This window comes from Mus musculus, chromosome 17, assembly GCF_000001635.26.
Source record: "Mus musculus strain C57BL/6J chromosome 17, GRCm38.p6 C57BL/6J".
In the NCBI taxonomy this organism is placed as follows: Eukaryota; Metazoa; Chordata; class Mammalia; order Rodentia; family Muridae; genus Mus; species Mus musculus.
This window is the reverse complement of record NC_000083.6, coordinates 52802862-52817695: the sequence shown is the minus strand read 5'-3', so window position 1 is coordinate 52817695 and position 14834 is coordinate 52802862. Positions and strand designations below refer to the sequence as shown.

General features: G+C 37.8%; 1 protein-coding gene across 1 annotated transcript in view; it reads right to left on the bottom strand.

The window, feature by feature from the left end:
• Kcnh8 (potassium voltage-gated channel, subfamily H (eag-related), member 8) overlaps positions 1–14834 on the bottom strand; it is a 376486-nt gene that overhangs the window by 161499 nt on the left and 200153 nt on the right. Inside the window, exon 5 of the mRNA NM_001031811.2 lies at positions 14123–14363. Within this exon, the coding sequence (NP_001026981.2) occupies positions 14123–14363 (241 nt within the window). The remainder of the gene's footprint in view (positions 1–14122; positions 14364–14834) is intronic.

Sequence of the window (14834 nt, the reverse complement as noted above, 5' to 3'; positions counted from 1 at the left end):
GATGTGAATAGTCGATGATGCCATCCTGGAACCATGGTAGATCCTGGACTGTGATGCTACAGGCTCCACATATTGGTCTATGGGCTTGTAATATCAGAGATTTATTACTGCCAAAGGCTAGCCAGATGTATGTAGTCTGGGTTGCCATCTGGGAACAAGTTGATGTTCAAGGACTGTGCAGAACTAGTCCTACCCCTCACCTTAATATAATGGGAAAGCTATCCCTAGGGGTGGGGGAGCTGCCTCTGCCCCTAGCCAGCTGTAGTACTTGAGAGAGCCAATCACACATTGCAGGAGTTTTGGGTGAGCCAGCCCCCAGTTCATGAGCCTGGGAGAGGAAGCTCTGCCTCTTGTTTGCTGTGAAGTGACATAGGCAAGAAAGAGATGCCCTTCCCCTCCATTCTGTCCTTTATCCAGTGTCAGGCAGAAAAGATGGTTCCCTCCACTGAGGTCATCAAATCAGGAGAGTTGGTCCTGTCCCTTACCCACTGCTGTACTCAAGAGAGCAGGTCCTATACCTCACTTGGGCAGCACAATAGAGCTGACCCTGATGCATAAGGCACAGGTAAGCTGGCTCTGCCGGTGTCAACCTGCAACTGGCCCTGCAATTTGTTTACTGTGCAGTGGTGTAGATGAGGGAGAGATATCTTCCTCCTCTCCTTTCTTCCTTATCATCTATGGCAAAAGAGAGCTCCACTCAAGGTCATGAGAATGGGGGAATTGGCTATGTCCAAGACCAGTTGCCATACATAGGAGAACAGACCCTACACCTTGCCTGGGCAGCAGGGTATATCTGGTCTTGGTTTTAGTGAGGTGTGGATGGGGGTTGCCAGAGAGCCAATGTGAATGCAGGACAGCAGGCAGCCTGACCAACTTAGGTACCTCTCAGGCCCAGATCTAGGGCTTTGAATGGCCTATCCCATTAGCTACCCCATTAATGAACTGCTGGAGTTCATAAAGGGATTATTCCTACTGATCCAAACCACAAGATGTCCATGACTCAGGGCAACAATGAAATATTCCAGAGGAGTCTCAAGTGAGCTTCTAGTAGTGAGAGAGCAGCAGAAGCCAGAGGCCTCCTCCAGAACAATGAGTCATTGCAATAAACATTTGCAAGCAAAGAAGTGTAGACAAAGTGTATACTGTAGGACACACTGTGACACACCATACATTACCTACTTGAGTAATAAGGTGGGTACTCAGTTTAATGAGTATAGTTCATAAGTTTTATATCTGAATGACGTGATAAGTAGGTAAACACCTGCTTTGTCAATAGTATGTTTCAAATAATAAATGCTAGTTGTTAGAATTAGGTAAGCACAGAGCTCTTTATATTTGTAGATAGAAAAAGAGAACTATAGAATCAAGGTTCATCAATAGAGTACTAGAAATGGAAGAAAGAATCTCAGGCATTGACTATGTGGTAGAAGAAATGAGTACATAAGTCAAAAAATGTTAAATCTAAAATCCTCCTGACACAAAACATCTAAGAAATCTGGAACAATGTGAACAGAACAAATCTAAGAATAATAGGAATAGAGGAAGGATAAGAATCCCAATTCAAAGGTCCAGAAACTATTTTCAACAAAATCATAGAAGAAAACTTTCCTAACATAAAGAAGGAGATGCTTATAAAAGTAGAATAAACATACAGGTTACCAAATAGATTGGATAAGAAAAGAAAGTTCCCTTGCTTCATAATATTCAAAACACTAAACACAGAGAACAAAGAAAGAATAGTAAAAGCTGAAAGGGAAAAAGACCAAGTAATAAATAAAGAAATATAAAGGCAGATATATTAGAAATATAACTCTCTTCTCAATGGAAAGTCTAAAAGTCATACAGGCCTCAACAGATGTGCTGCAGACTCTAAGAGACCATAGATGTGAGGTCAGACTATTTTACTCACCAAAACTTTCAATTACTATAACGGGATAAAATAAGATATTCCATGATAAATTTAAGCAAATCTTATCTACAAATTCAGTTCTATGGAAGAGAAAAAAAATCAACCTAAGAAGGATAACTACAACCATAAAAGCATGAAATAAATAATCTTAGACCAGCAAAATCAAAAGAAGGGAAACACACACATACACACACCACCTCCACCACCACCACCAAAACCAAAAATAGTAATATATTGGGAATCAACACTCATTGGTCATTGATAGATATCAATATCAAGGGTCTCAATTCCTCAGTTAAAAAAATAGAGTTACAGAATGGATGTAAAAACAGGAAACATATCTCAACATCAATGGAAGATAGTACCTAGTGATAAAGCACTGGGAAAAGATATTCTAAGCAGATGAACCAAGAAGCAAGCTGAACAAACAATTTAATATTTAAGAAAATAGAACTTAACCCAAAACTAATCATGATAGGGAAAGACATAACACACAACATACTCATCAAAGGAAGAGTACATAAGAATATGTTTAAATCCTTAACATCTATGTGACAGACACAAAGGCACCCAAGTTTGTAAAAGAAACATTACTACAGCGTAAGTCACCTATTGACTGCATACACTGATAGTAGAAGACTTTAACACTTCATTCTTACCAATAGACAGGTCATCTAGACAAAAACTAAACAAGATAAATGCTGGAGTTAATAGACATTATATACCAAAATGGACCTAACAGATACTTATAGAATATTTTACCCAAACACGAAAGAATATACATTCTTCTCAGCACCTCATGGAACTTTATCCAAACTATCCACGTACTCAGATACAAAGCAAGTCACAAGAAATACAAGAAAATTGAAATAATACCCTGCATCTGATTGGATCAGCACAGACTAAAGTTAGATATCAACAACAACAGGAAGACCAGCAAACGTACAGACACATGGAAACTGAACTATTCTCTATTGAATGAAACAATGTGTTAAGACCGATATTAAGAGAGAATTCAAACACTTTCTACAACTGAATGAAAAAGAATACACAAATTATACACACTTATGGGACACAACAAGTTAATAACACTAAGTGTGTTCTAGTTTGAATATAATTGGCCCCCATAGGCTCATAAGAAATGGCGAATATGTGGTCTTGGTGGAGGAGGTGTGGCCTTGGAGGAAGTGTGTCAGTCTGGAGGTGGGCTTTGAGGTTTCATATATACTCAAGCCACACCCAGTGGTACAGTCTCGTTCTGCTGCCTACAGATCAAGATGTAGAACTCAGCACCATGTCTTCCTGCATACTGCCATGCTTTCTGCCATGAAGATAATGGACAAAACTTCTGAAACTATAAGCCTACCCAATTAAATGTTGTCTTTATAAGAGTTCCCAAGACTAAACTACCAACCAAAGAGTATACATGGAATGATCCATGGCTCCAGTGCACATGTACCAGAGGATGGCCTTGTTGGACATCAGTGGGAGACGAAGCCCTTGGTCCTGGGAGGGCTCAATGACCTAGTGTAGGGGAATGCCAGGGAGGGGAAGTGGGAGTGGGTAGGTGGATGGAGAAGCACCCCCATAGAAGCAGGGAGAGGGAGAGTGGGACAGCGGGTTTCTGGAGGGGAAACAGGGAAAGGGGATAACATTTGAAGTGTAAATAAATAAAATATCCAATAAAAATTAAATTAAATTAAATTAAATTAAAAAATAGTTGTCTTGGTCATGGTGTCTGTTCATAGCACTAAACCCCTAACTAAGGCAAAGTGCCTACATAAACAAAAACAAAAATCTGGATTTTCTACTAGCAACTTAACAGCACACCTGAAAGCTCTAGAACAAAAAGAAGTCATGCCCAAAAAGAGTGGATGGCAATAAATAATCAAACTCAGTATTGAGATTAATAAAAACAGAAACAAAAGACCAATACAAAGAATCAATGAAATAAAGATTTGATTCTTTTTAAAAAATCAACAAGATGGACAAACCCTTATACAAACTACGTAATTTTCCTCATAGTTACCACTTCCCATAGTTAAATCAAGATCAGATAAGAAATTTAAACAAATCTATAACTCCCATAACCTCTAGCAAAATAGAAGTCACAATTAAAAGTTATCCCCTTCCCCAGAAAAGCAACAAACACAGGGCTTGCAGGGGTCTGCTTTCAGTTTAGTACTTTCATGGTACCCCTGAAGATATGAATCGTGCATCTCTGATTCTTGTGCCTTCTCTTGGGGCTCTTTTCCTTCTAATGGTTCGCCTTGCCCAACTTTTACATGATTGTTTTTGTTTTATCTTATTATATTTTATATTGTTAAAAGTGACTGTATCCCTCAGAGCTGTTACATAGGAGAGGAGCAATAAAACTTAACTTGCATTCTTCAAAATAAAATAAATCCTCTTGGGTGATTAGGAGAGATGATGTTACTTTAATGGCAACTGCTAACTCCATGGGGTGTAATAAGTAATATAAATCAACCTAATAATGCCATTTCTACTCAGAGAGTAGGAATAAGAGAGAAAGACATAGCAGTGTAAAAGCCAAGTGTAAAAAGCATCTCACTCCTCTGAGATGACTCTAAATCAGGAAGTCACAATTTTCTTCTGGGTCATTAAACTTAGTAACATTCTTCATATTCCTTTCATTTTCAGAACAAGCATTATTCTTTCATATTTTATCAGCTTATGTCCCTTCACATTTGTAGTTATAGGCTCATCAGTGGTGAGCATTGCTGGGGTGAGCACTTCTGGGGTGAGCACTGCTGGGGAATATTGGGCATGTCACAGATGCTTCAATACAGACATTTTCATGCGTTGTGAAGTAAATGTTGTGTCACAAAAATACAATTCTGGTCATTAATAAGAATGATACAACAATGTGGATACTATTTTCTCTAAATGAGTCAGTTAGGTGAAATTTAAAATACTGTAAAAAAGTTTCAGAAAGAATTGATGTTACTAAATATTTCTCAATATGACCATTACTAAAATAGATATTTTCATGGGAAAATTACATTTCAACTAGAGCTTTATTGAACAATAAATACAAATAAGAATTGTTTGATCTAAAACAATTATTAATTATTTATTAAATTCATTTGTATGTATTATACTTAAAACTAATATTCTTGCCCAATAATTTTGTCCAGTATCTTGTGAAAAATATTCTAAACTGAGAAGTCTTCTGAATCTCCTGTTCCCTTTTCATGACCTCTTATCCATATAATCATACAGCTGATTATTTAATTTCCTTGCTGTTTTTATTTACATATCAACAATCAATTAACACATTCCTCAGAATCACAGCCTATCCTTGATTAAATCTTTGCTTTATTTTTCTATATCAAATCACCACTATCTGGCATGGTATATGTTTGTTTGCTTCCAGATTGTCCCCTATTAGGATATAAATTCTAGAATTCCAGGGGTCTTATATGTTTGCCTTGTCTTTCAGGTTGTATCCAAAATTACATTTGTAAAATAACAAGAACTTAATATAGATGTATTTGGTTAGTGATTAAATATGTTTTAGAGCAATTTTTAAATATAATATTTTACTTGAATGGCAAAGTCATCTTAGATTAGTAAAATTAAGATACAGTTAAATAAACAATTACATATGATACAATATTATACAGCTATAAGGGCATTTAGAAATGTTCATAAAATAGGGAAATATTCATATTAAAATGTTAGTAGAAAACAGTTCCTAATTAAGGACATAACATGGTCACAACTAAATTAAAGAAGTAGAGAAAAACACCAACAAAAAGGCAGAGCAGGGAACTACAGCTCTTTTGGAAAGGATAGGACTATGGACCGTTTGCTTATTTTGCTTCACTATTTCTAGGTTAAAGTTTATAGAAATAGAATAATGTGTGACCAACTTAAATCAATCAAAGCATTATACTCTTCCTGGGTGTGCCGGTACAAGCTTAAAATTCCATCATTCTGGAGGAAGAAACCAGTGGGTTGAAGACAAACCTGGTCTAAAAAGTGAGGCTTTGTCTCAAAACAAGGCAAAACAAAACCAATACCTAAGGATGTATCTCAGCAGATGAGGATTTGCTTAACATCAGCAATGCCTCCAAATTAGATTTTCAACACTGAAGAAAAATTTTGATTGAGAAAACTGTTACTGAATATAATTTTGTACACAGCAAAAAAAAAAAAATCTGAGAATGATACCAAAAGTTAACTAATAGGTTAACTAATAGGAACTAAGGCAAATAAAATAATTTTAAGGGCAAACATGAACTAATTACATTTTGCCCAAGAAAAATCTCAATTGCTATGTTTAGATCAGTTAAAACAAAACAAAACAAAACAAAACAAAACAAAACAAAAAACAAACAAAAAACCCACCACCATGCAGTTTGATTCAGTTAAGGAGCCCACGCAGGTTGCAAACATTGCTAGTTTACACATCATAACACTCCATTTTCCCACAGCAAGTTCTGGAAAGGCTAAGAAGGTAATACTTGAACAGTGTGTTTGCAAAATAAATACTCTGTAGAAGTGCTTAAATAGGCATTTTTAAGGTAACTTATTTGGCAGCTCTTAAAAAAACAATCATGGGCATAGATTTTTCTTTCTGATGTCCTTTTTCCTACAGGAATTCTGACACAGATCCTCTCCCATTTTGAAATAGGGCACTGTGTTACACTTCAATGGGAGTCTGGCATGGTGAGATAGTTTTTCTTCAAGCCCTTTTCCTGGACTCAGAAGCTCTTTAGTAGCCAAGTGATCGTTGCTTCATTTCTGGCCAGGAATTAAGGCATGCTCAGCATGATTCATTCACATATTAGAATCTACTGGCAATGGGCCAGCAACAGTTTCCAGACTTCACCAACAAGAGTTTCCAGTCCCCCACATTCCAGTAATGGTTCTGGAATGTCCCTAGAGATAGAGCCAATAGACTAAGATAGAGGTTACCTACCACTCTTCAGAATTCCCCTAATGTGTTTTAAATCAGTCCTGGAAGATCAATGGGTTGTCTCCATCTTGGAAATGGGATACCCAAGCATGCTTTTTGTTTTTGCATACTATTTGAGTCAGGGCTATCATTCTTTGGCAAGGCATGGACCCTTACAATAGAAAAATTTAGGGAGTGAAGAAGGAATGAAGGGACTGCAGGAGGTCCCCAAATGATAAAAATAAGGAATATTAGGCAATCAATGTTTCTAACTCCCCTGTTCTCTGATACTCTCAATGGTAAAAGATCCCCAGGCACACATATTCCTGAAGACTGTAAGATGGTGTTAACCCACTGCTCCATTAAACTCAAAATACTCTGGTTGATTCAGAATGTTTGCCCAAGGTAAAACTGGATTCCTTTATTACCATGATTTTTTTTTATTTTTTATTTATTTTATTTATTTTATTTTTATTACCATGAATTTTTACTTTATTATCAGTCATCTTTCTTAATGTTAGTTTTTTAACTAAAGGGAAAAGCAATGTATCTTTGTATATGTCAGTAAAATCACTGTGTGCAATACAATAACTCTAGAATACTTATATTCTTTCAGGTCCCTTTGAGATTCAAAAAACAAGGACACATGGAGTTCATGGTAGAAATGCAGTCCTTCTTTAGAATTCAATTTCCAATAGAGATAGGTCTGGGAGGAGATAGATAGCATAGCATAAACAGTTCTACATGAGGTGGGGAAGGTATAGTTACAAAGACAATAAAAAGCACTATGTATTGACAGTGGGTTGTGAAGAAACATGCATTTATATGTGCTACTAGGTGTTAAGGGCTAGACTGAACCAAGTCTTTCCATGAGGCCCTGATAAATGGAGAAGGACCATAGCTCCCTAAACTAAAAATGTATTTGGCAGAGCCAGTAATGGCTGGGGCTATGACATTGGGGAGAGGGGTTTTAGATTCTGAGAATCTAACTCTTCCCACCCAGATGGGCTATGGTTATCAATCCAAAGTCCACTGTGTGCTCAGTCTCTGATGCCTTTGAAATATCCTGTATTTCCCCTTGTGTAACATTGCTTGATTAGCTTCCAGTTGACTTCATCCCACTGGTATGATAGCTTTCCACTGACTGCCTCCCATCCCCACCCCACGCACAAATAATATGTAAACTGCACTTCTTAGTAAACTTGTTTGGCATAGGACATAGCTTGTGTTAGAATTCCTGGCCCCAATTTTTCTTTATCTTCTCATCTAGCTCTCTTCTATCATTGTCCTGTCACTGATGAACTGCCTGCTAGTCCATCTCAACTAGGAGAAAATTTATATTCAGTAAATATCAAAGTTGTTGAATAGACCAGCACAGCTATTCTAAAGTTTGTGGTTAGTTTTTAGATCACAATGTCTTCTAGACTGCATTACAGGAAGCCCAGCTTGCACTTTCAGACCTTATCTGGATAAAAGGGATTAAAAAGAGCCTAGATGAAATCCAGGCCATTCTGTTCTTGTTTCTAGTGCTGCTGATGGAAAATGGGATTGGGTGGGGGGAGACTCTGGATTGAATGCCTCTAATCTTTTGGTGTTGTTGGGGTTATTCAATGCAAGCCAACCTCATGGAACACCACACCCAAATGAAGTTTGTCTGCACTTAGACATGAGATAGTTGCATTTCAGAGACGATGCTCTCTATTTTTTCACAAAAGTTACTGAGTAGATTCTGTATTAGTAAAGGAGAGCCCAAGTATCTTGTGCCTGAAAACTGTGCGGCAAGAAATGCCCATTGTTCCTCAGGCTCAGCGTTATCTGCTTTATTCCACATGTACAAACAAGCTCTAGTTTTCTTTTTTTTTCTCTTTTGAAAGTACTGTTATTAAAATGAACAGAAGATATGGGATTAATAGCATTGATGACTTCAGACTTGTCACTCCAAGAGGTATCACTTCTGGCATGCTGGTTTTAGCAAATGGCACAAAAGACAAAGCAAGTACAGGAAAAGTCCTTTGTTTTTCTCTTTCATTCCTCTTAGTAAATCCTAAAGTTCCTCATCAGAAGCTGCCCTTCACCCTCGCAGTCTTAAGAACATTTTTACCACTGAAAACAGAGTGGATGCTGAAATAGAGCTGCACATATTAAAATATTTCTTATCTTCTACTATATCCACCGTATCTCTCCTAGACATATCACCAAGATTACCATCCTTGACCCAAGGCCTCTCTGTTGTTATTGCTTTATTGCTATCTATTATTCTTTATTTAAAAAGTCTATGGGGCTGGGAGGATACCTCAATCACTATGCAGGAACAAAGACCTGGGCTATCACCCTCAGCACACACATATGAACCTGGGCATGGTGGTGTGTGTTTGTTAATCCTAGTGCCAAAGGGCAAGGCAGGTCCCCCTTAGAGCTTTTTGTCCAGACAATCTAGGAAGACAATAAAATATGAACTTAGGGAGACGGCATGTTTCAGAAAATGAAGTGAATAGCAACTGAAGAAAACAGTTTTGTTGATCTCTGGACTGCGCACTCACATGCTCTACTGAGAGCTCCTGCACACACACATGAGCACATGCACACACAAGTAAAATAGGTAACTAAATAAGCTTTGGGCCTAGCAGTTTCTTTTGGCTCTTCCTTTTCTTTTTGAGGACTCCTGTATAAACATAAAATCTGGAACAAAGCTTGCATGTGCCTTTCCTGTTAATCTGATTTATGTTAATGGATGTATTTGTTAGAGCAGTGTTATTGACAACTAAACAGTGAGTAAGCCTCCCCAATATAACAGCACCAGAAATACACATGACTGTGTCCATTTTCCAAATGAAAGCCTTCAGTTTCTAGTCTGGCTTGAAATTAATGAACCAGCTGTGCATAAACTGCTTGTTTCTGCTGTAGCAACAGATAGGTTTGTGTTAATTACACCCAGAAGGTTATAATAAAAATTAGGTGCTATAAAAAGCAGACTCTAAGAGAGCAAAAGCATGGGCTTTTATAAGTGAATAGAAACATTGGTTAATAAAAATTCTATTAACAAAAATAAGAATAAAAATAATCAGATGCAATTAAGGCAGGGATCTAAGTTCAAGGAAATACCACTGTTATTATAAACCTGTTGAAATTTTTGTCATAAAGCCATTTGTGAATATATAAATTATGATTAAATTGACATTAATATCATTGTCCTGATGGCTGAATCAAAAGCATGCGTTTCTAGCTGTTCCTTGTAATTGCGTGATACATCCCTACTGAGACTTCTGTGAGGGTGAAGGGCAGCTTCTGATGAGGAACTTTAGGATTTACTAATAGGAATGAAAGAGAAAAACAAAAGACTTTTCCTGTACTTGCTTTGTCTTTTATGCCATTTGCTAAAACCAGCATGCCAGAAGCGATACCTCTTCAATCATACGAGAAACAAATTTAACATATGACGGGGGGAACAATGTGCTTATCAAGCATAGAGGGATGCCTAGATTGTGACAATGGGCATAGGTGCCACTGGGCAAAGAAACTCATGCTTAGTCCTGGACAAGAGGGTTTCACTACGTGTGACTGCCTTTCTCCCACCATACTAACTGCCCTAGTGAACTGTAGGACTCCAGTGTATTTTGTCACTTCCTCACCCCATGTCTGGTGTTCATCTTGGTCTGCTATCTCATTCACAGCTGCCCATCGTTGGAATAGTTGGACTGCAGACTGTAAGTCATTTCAGTAATTTCCCTTAACATATAGAGAGACATTCCGTAAGTTCTGTGAGACTAGAAAACTCTAATACAGGGTCATTGGAGTTTTTAAGATAGGTATTGAAGAGATTCCTATTGAACCTGTTTATATGAAACAATCCATAATGATCAAAGTACGGCTGGATTTAAAAAGGTTTAAAAATAAGATAACCATTGCATGAAAACTATCATTCTTAAAAGCGCTACTTATTCAAATGCTACCGAAATTAGAATAAGTGACTTAGCAGCAATTTGTTAATCGAATGCAATATTACTTCATAGTAAGCCGTAGAAATATGTAACAGCAGGGTCAGGTCTCCAGGGCTACAGCAGGTTGAGAGCTTTAGTCAGTATGAGACTGTCTTATGAAACAATCCTCTTGACTTTACTCTTTTCTGAATAACAATGAGTGGGGAAAGGTTAGAAAGAAGGTCCCATTTCGAGATCTTCCTTTCATGAAACAAGAACTTACAGTAAGTTTGTGTACCTTGAACTAATGTGGCTTACACAATAAGAACAAGAGGGCAACTGTAAGTTTTAAGTTGCCTTGACTAACTCCGTAGTCAGATACTACTGCTGGAGAAGCCACCTGGCAAAGACATTTCTCAGGCATGCCAAAAGAGCATACTAAGTGGTCTAAAGATGATGAGTTCCAACGTAAAGCAAATCCAGCCAGATGATTGTGAGTCAAATGTAAACAGATTTCTGTAAGGATGTACAGTACTGACCAAGGCTATGAATCCCCTAAAGAATCCTATCATCTCCCATTTTTAATTTTCTCTAAGAAACTTCTCTGCATGCAACATTTATTATTCCCCATTTGAAAAGTACATATATTGTCTAACACTGGAGCTAGTGCAAATACCAAAAACATTTTAAAAGACAATCATCTTTCAGACACAATGAAACCTGCCCTTCCCAAACCCATTGTAATGGACCCAGATGGCCAGAAGGCACATTACAGCTGTGAAGTTTAGAAGCCTCCAGGGTGAATCTCCAGTTCCACAGAAACCAAAATTAAAAAGAAATGGTAACTTTTAAATAAGCATTATCCATCATGTGCCACAAACTAATAAAAGTTAAGAGATACAAATTGTCAGGAGGATTGTGAAGATGCAGAACTCTAGGTAGAACATATTTCCATTCATAGTACTATTTTGTATTATCTTTGTTTGGCTTTGGACATAATGTTTCAATGTGTAACCCTGCCTGGCCTTGAACTCAGAGTATTCTTGCATTTGCTTTTGGAGTGTTAGATTTACAGCTGAGTGGGTGATTAAAGGTGGCTGCTGCTACTACCTGCTCTTACTTCATGTGTTGTAACTCATTTACAGCTGACCATTCTTTTCCATCAAGTTTGTAAAATATGCACACAATAAAAATTGGGTAAACATTACAGGAGAAACTGTACTATGAACCGTTCTTCAAATGCATCAGAAGTGTACCTGTCCTTAAACCTATGTAAAAGAACAGGGTGGCAACAGTAAAAAAATTGAAAGCAAATTCCTATTGTCTGTGAAAATAAGTTAGTCAATGAGTGATTCCAGGCAGGGTCTCATACTGCTGCCAGACTCATGTCTCCAGCTATAGAGCAATCATTGGATAAACCCAACTAGGTTAAAAAAAAATAGCAGGAGCTAAGTTAGTGGGGGTGGGTACTGGCTCAACTTACTTTCTAAGCAAAAAAACAAAACAAAACAAAACAAAACAAAACAAAAAAACAAAAAACAAACAAACAAACAACCAAACAACAACAACAACAACAACAAAACAGTAAGAGTGAATTCATCAGATCAGAGGGCAGCATCAGAAGAAGAAACCAGACTCCATCAGTCTCCCCCAGGAATGCATATCCCAAACAAATAATTCCTCAGCATATGAATCCCCATGGATAAACAGGTCATACTCTGCCTGGGAGAGCATGGGGCCAAAATGGATTCCTTACCCACGAGCTTTCAAATCTCAATAACCAGGAAAACATGGTGAAGAACATTCAAGAACCAGCTTTGCCTCAGTAAAGGAACTGCAAATATCAAAGTAAGGAAGCTGATGGCGTGTGTATTCAACCTGGTTCTTGATGAGACCTTGCAAAGTTATTACCTGGAAGGAAATCAGGTTCAGACATGAAGTGAAGACCCGAGTCCTTCAGAATGTTAACCTGGATATTGAGAATCATTTTAGGATGATGTCATCATCATGGTTTGTCATGGCTTCATAAGAGGAACCAACAGGAGATGAAACCAAATGGACTGGCAAATGGTCACACTCGGTTTGTCTACAACTTCATTTTAAATGCAAACTGTAATGATGAAATCTGTTGTTCCATCATGATCAAACAGATCACATTATGCTTTTAATTTGCTCACAATGAATGTGTTTAATTAAAAAAAAAATGAAGTTGATTTTGTAGCTTTACCGAGTTACCCAACTAGATACTGTTGCCATCTAGTGGTCTAACGCACTATAGCGACCACTTTGGGGATGAAAGCTGGGGTCCTAACAGGCAGGGCTCATAGGTTTAGAGATAACAGACCGGTAGGATTCATGGGGAGAGCAGACACACACATCCAGAGCAGACATACATTCAGTCACAGACCTCACTCTTACATCAGTCATGGACCGACTCTAACACACAGTTACAGAACCGCTCTGACCCCAAAGTGTTAAGAATTTCATTGAGCAAACAAGCTACCAGAATTGAAAAAGGGTTTTGGTCTACTTCACTTCTTCTACTTGTTTTCTAAAAAGGTCAATTCTTCCTTGATTCAGTCACTTGCTTGAGGTATTTCTGTAATATCCTTTTGTGTTGCTCTTTATCACCACAGCCAGGTAAAGACTCAGTACTTGTAGCCAATGGTGACTAATTAAACAGTGCGGAGTTATTCTGAACTTATAGAAAACCAGAATTTGGTCTAGATAAACAAGGAACATACTTCATTCTTAAAGAAATGAAGATTTACACAGACAGAAAAAATAGAAGAAAAGGGGTCTACACAATCAAGCTGGTGTCTGCTGACTGAAATCCGCAGGGTTCTAGAGATAAATATTAGGAGCAAACATCCCTTGGAGTCTCCTTAGCTAAAATCAGATACTGGCTCTCTTTATTATAGGTAACAAAGCCCTATGCTTTCTTTGCTTCTGTAGGCAGGTCACTTGCAAAGCCCATTCTAAACACCCTTAAAGGACATCCAAGACCACTCTCGGAATTCCATTCTACTGATGGGCTTTTGATAAACTCATCTTTGGCTTTGCGTAGGTAATATCTCTAAGGATGTCAGAGTTCAAATACAACAGACATCAAGTCTTCCGTTAATACATTTTTTTCAACACAATGAATGAGGAAAAAAATGGGACATTGGTTTAGATGATTCAGTGCAGGAACAGTAGGAAAATGGGAAGAAGCAAATTTCAGAAATGCAAGCATGTGAGGCTCCGACATTTGCATCAGAGACTGAAACCCATTCTTGCAAATAGACCTCTGTTCAAATCTTCCACAGAAAATCAGGAGCATGTTCACTTCCCACATGCAAATCTCTGAGATGAGAAACTATGGGATCTTACCTATAATGAACAGTATCTCCACTGCAATGTCACTGACCGTTGTGCTCCGAGTGGTGGACAGGTCCTCATTGCCAATGAAACACACATTGTAAGGGACTGTCACAGCAACATAAAACGTTGCCAGCAAAATGAGCCAGTCCCAGCCAGCTTTGAAAGTGCTGAAATGCAGCAGGATGAACTTGGACTTTTTTGCATCAGAAACCTTATACTCTGGAAACGCTGGTTTATCTACAAACACGTTCTGTGGATAAAGACACAAAGAAGAGAATGGAGAAAGAAGTATGCGGTTAGAAATGGAGACTGAACAGCTCTAAATGCACACTTGAGTAGCTTGGGCTACTCACACATTCAACATCAAATACCTTACAAGTGACCTGTAAAATGTAACATGAGTCTACTGTCCTGTGCTACCCAACTGTGCTGTGGTCAACCACAGGGTTCTTTGAGATGCTAGTCCTACAAGATTCCAAGTGAAGTGAAAATCTTGTCACCTAGGGAAGATACAGGCTACTGTAATATCATAACCTCTCTGTGATACTTCCATACAGGAACTTACTGAATTTTAGTCAAGTACAAGTATACCACAGATAATTATGTATAGTATATAATATTGATAATAGTAATAAATAACTGTTACTGGTTTATGTGTTTGTAATTTGCACATCTTGCTATTATTTCAGAGAATGTTCACACATATTTAAAAATCTTACTG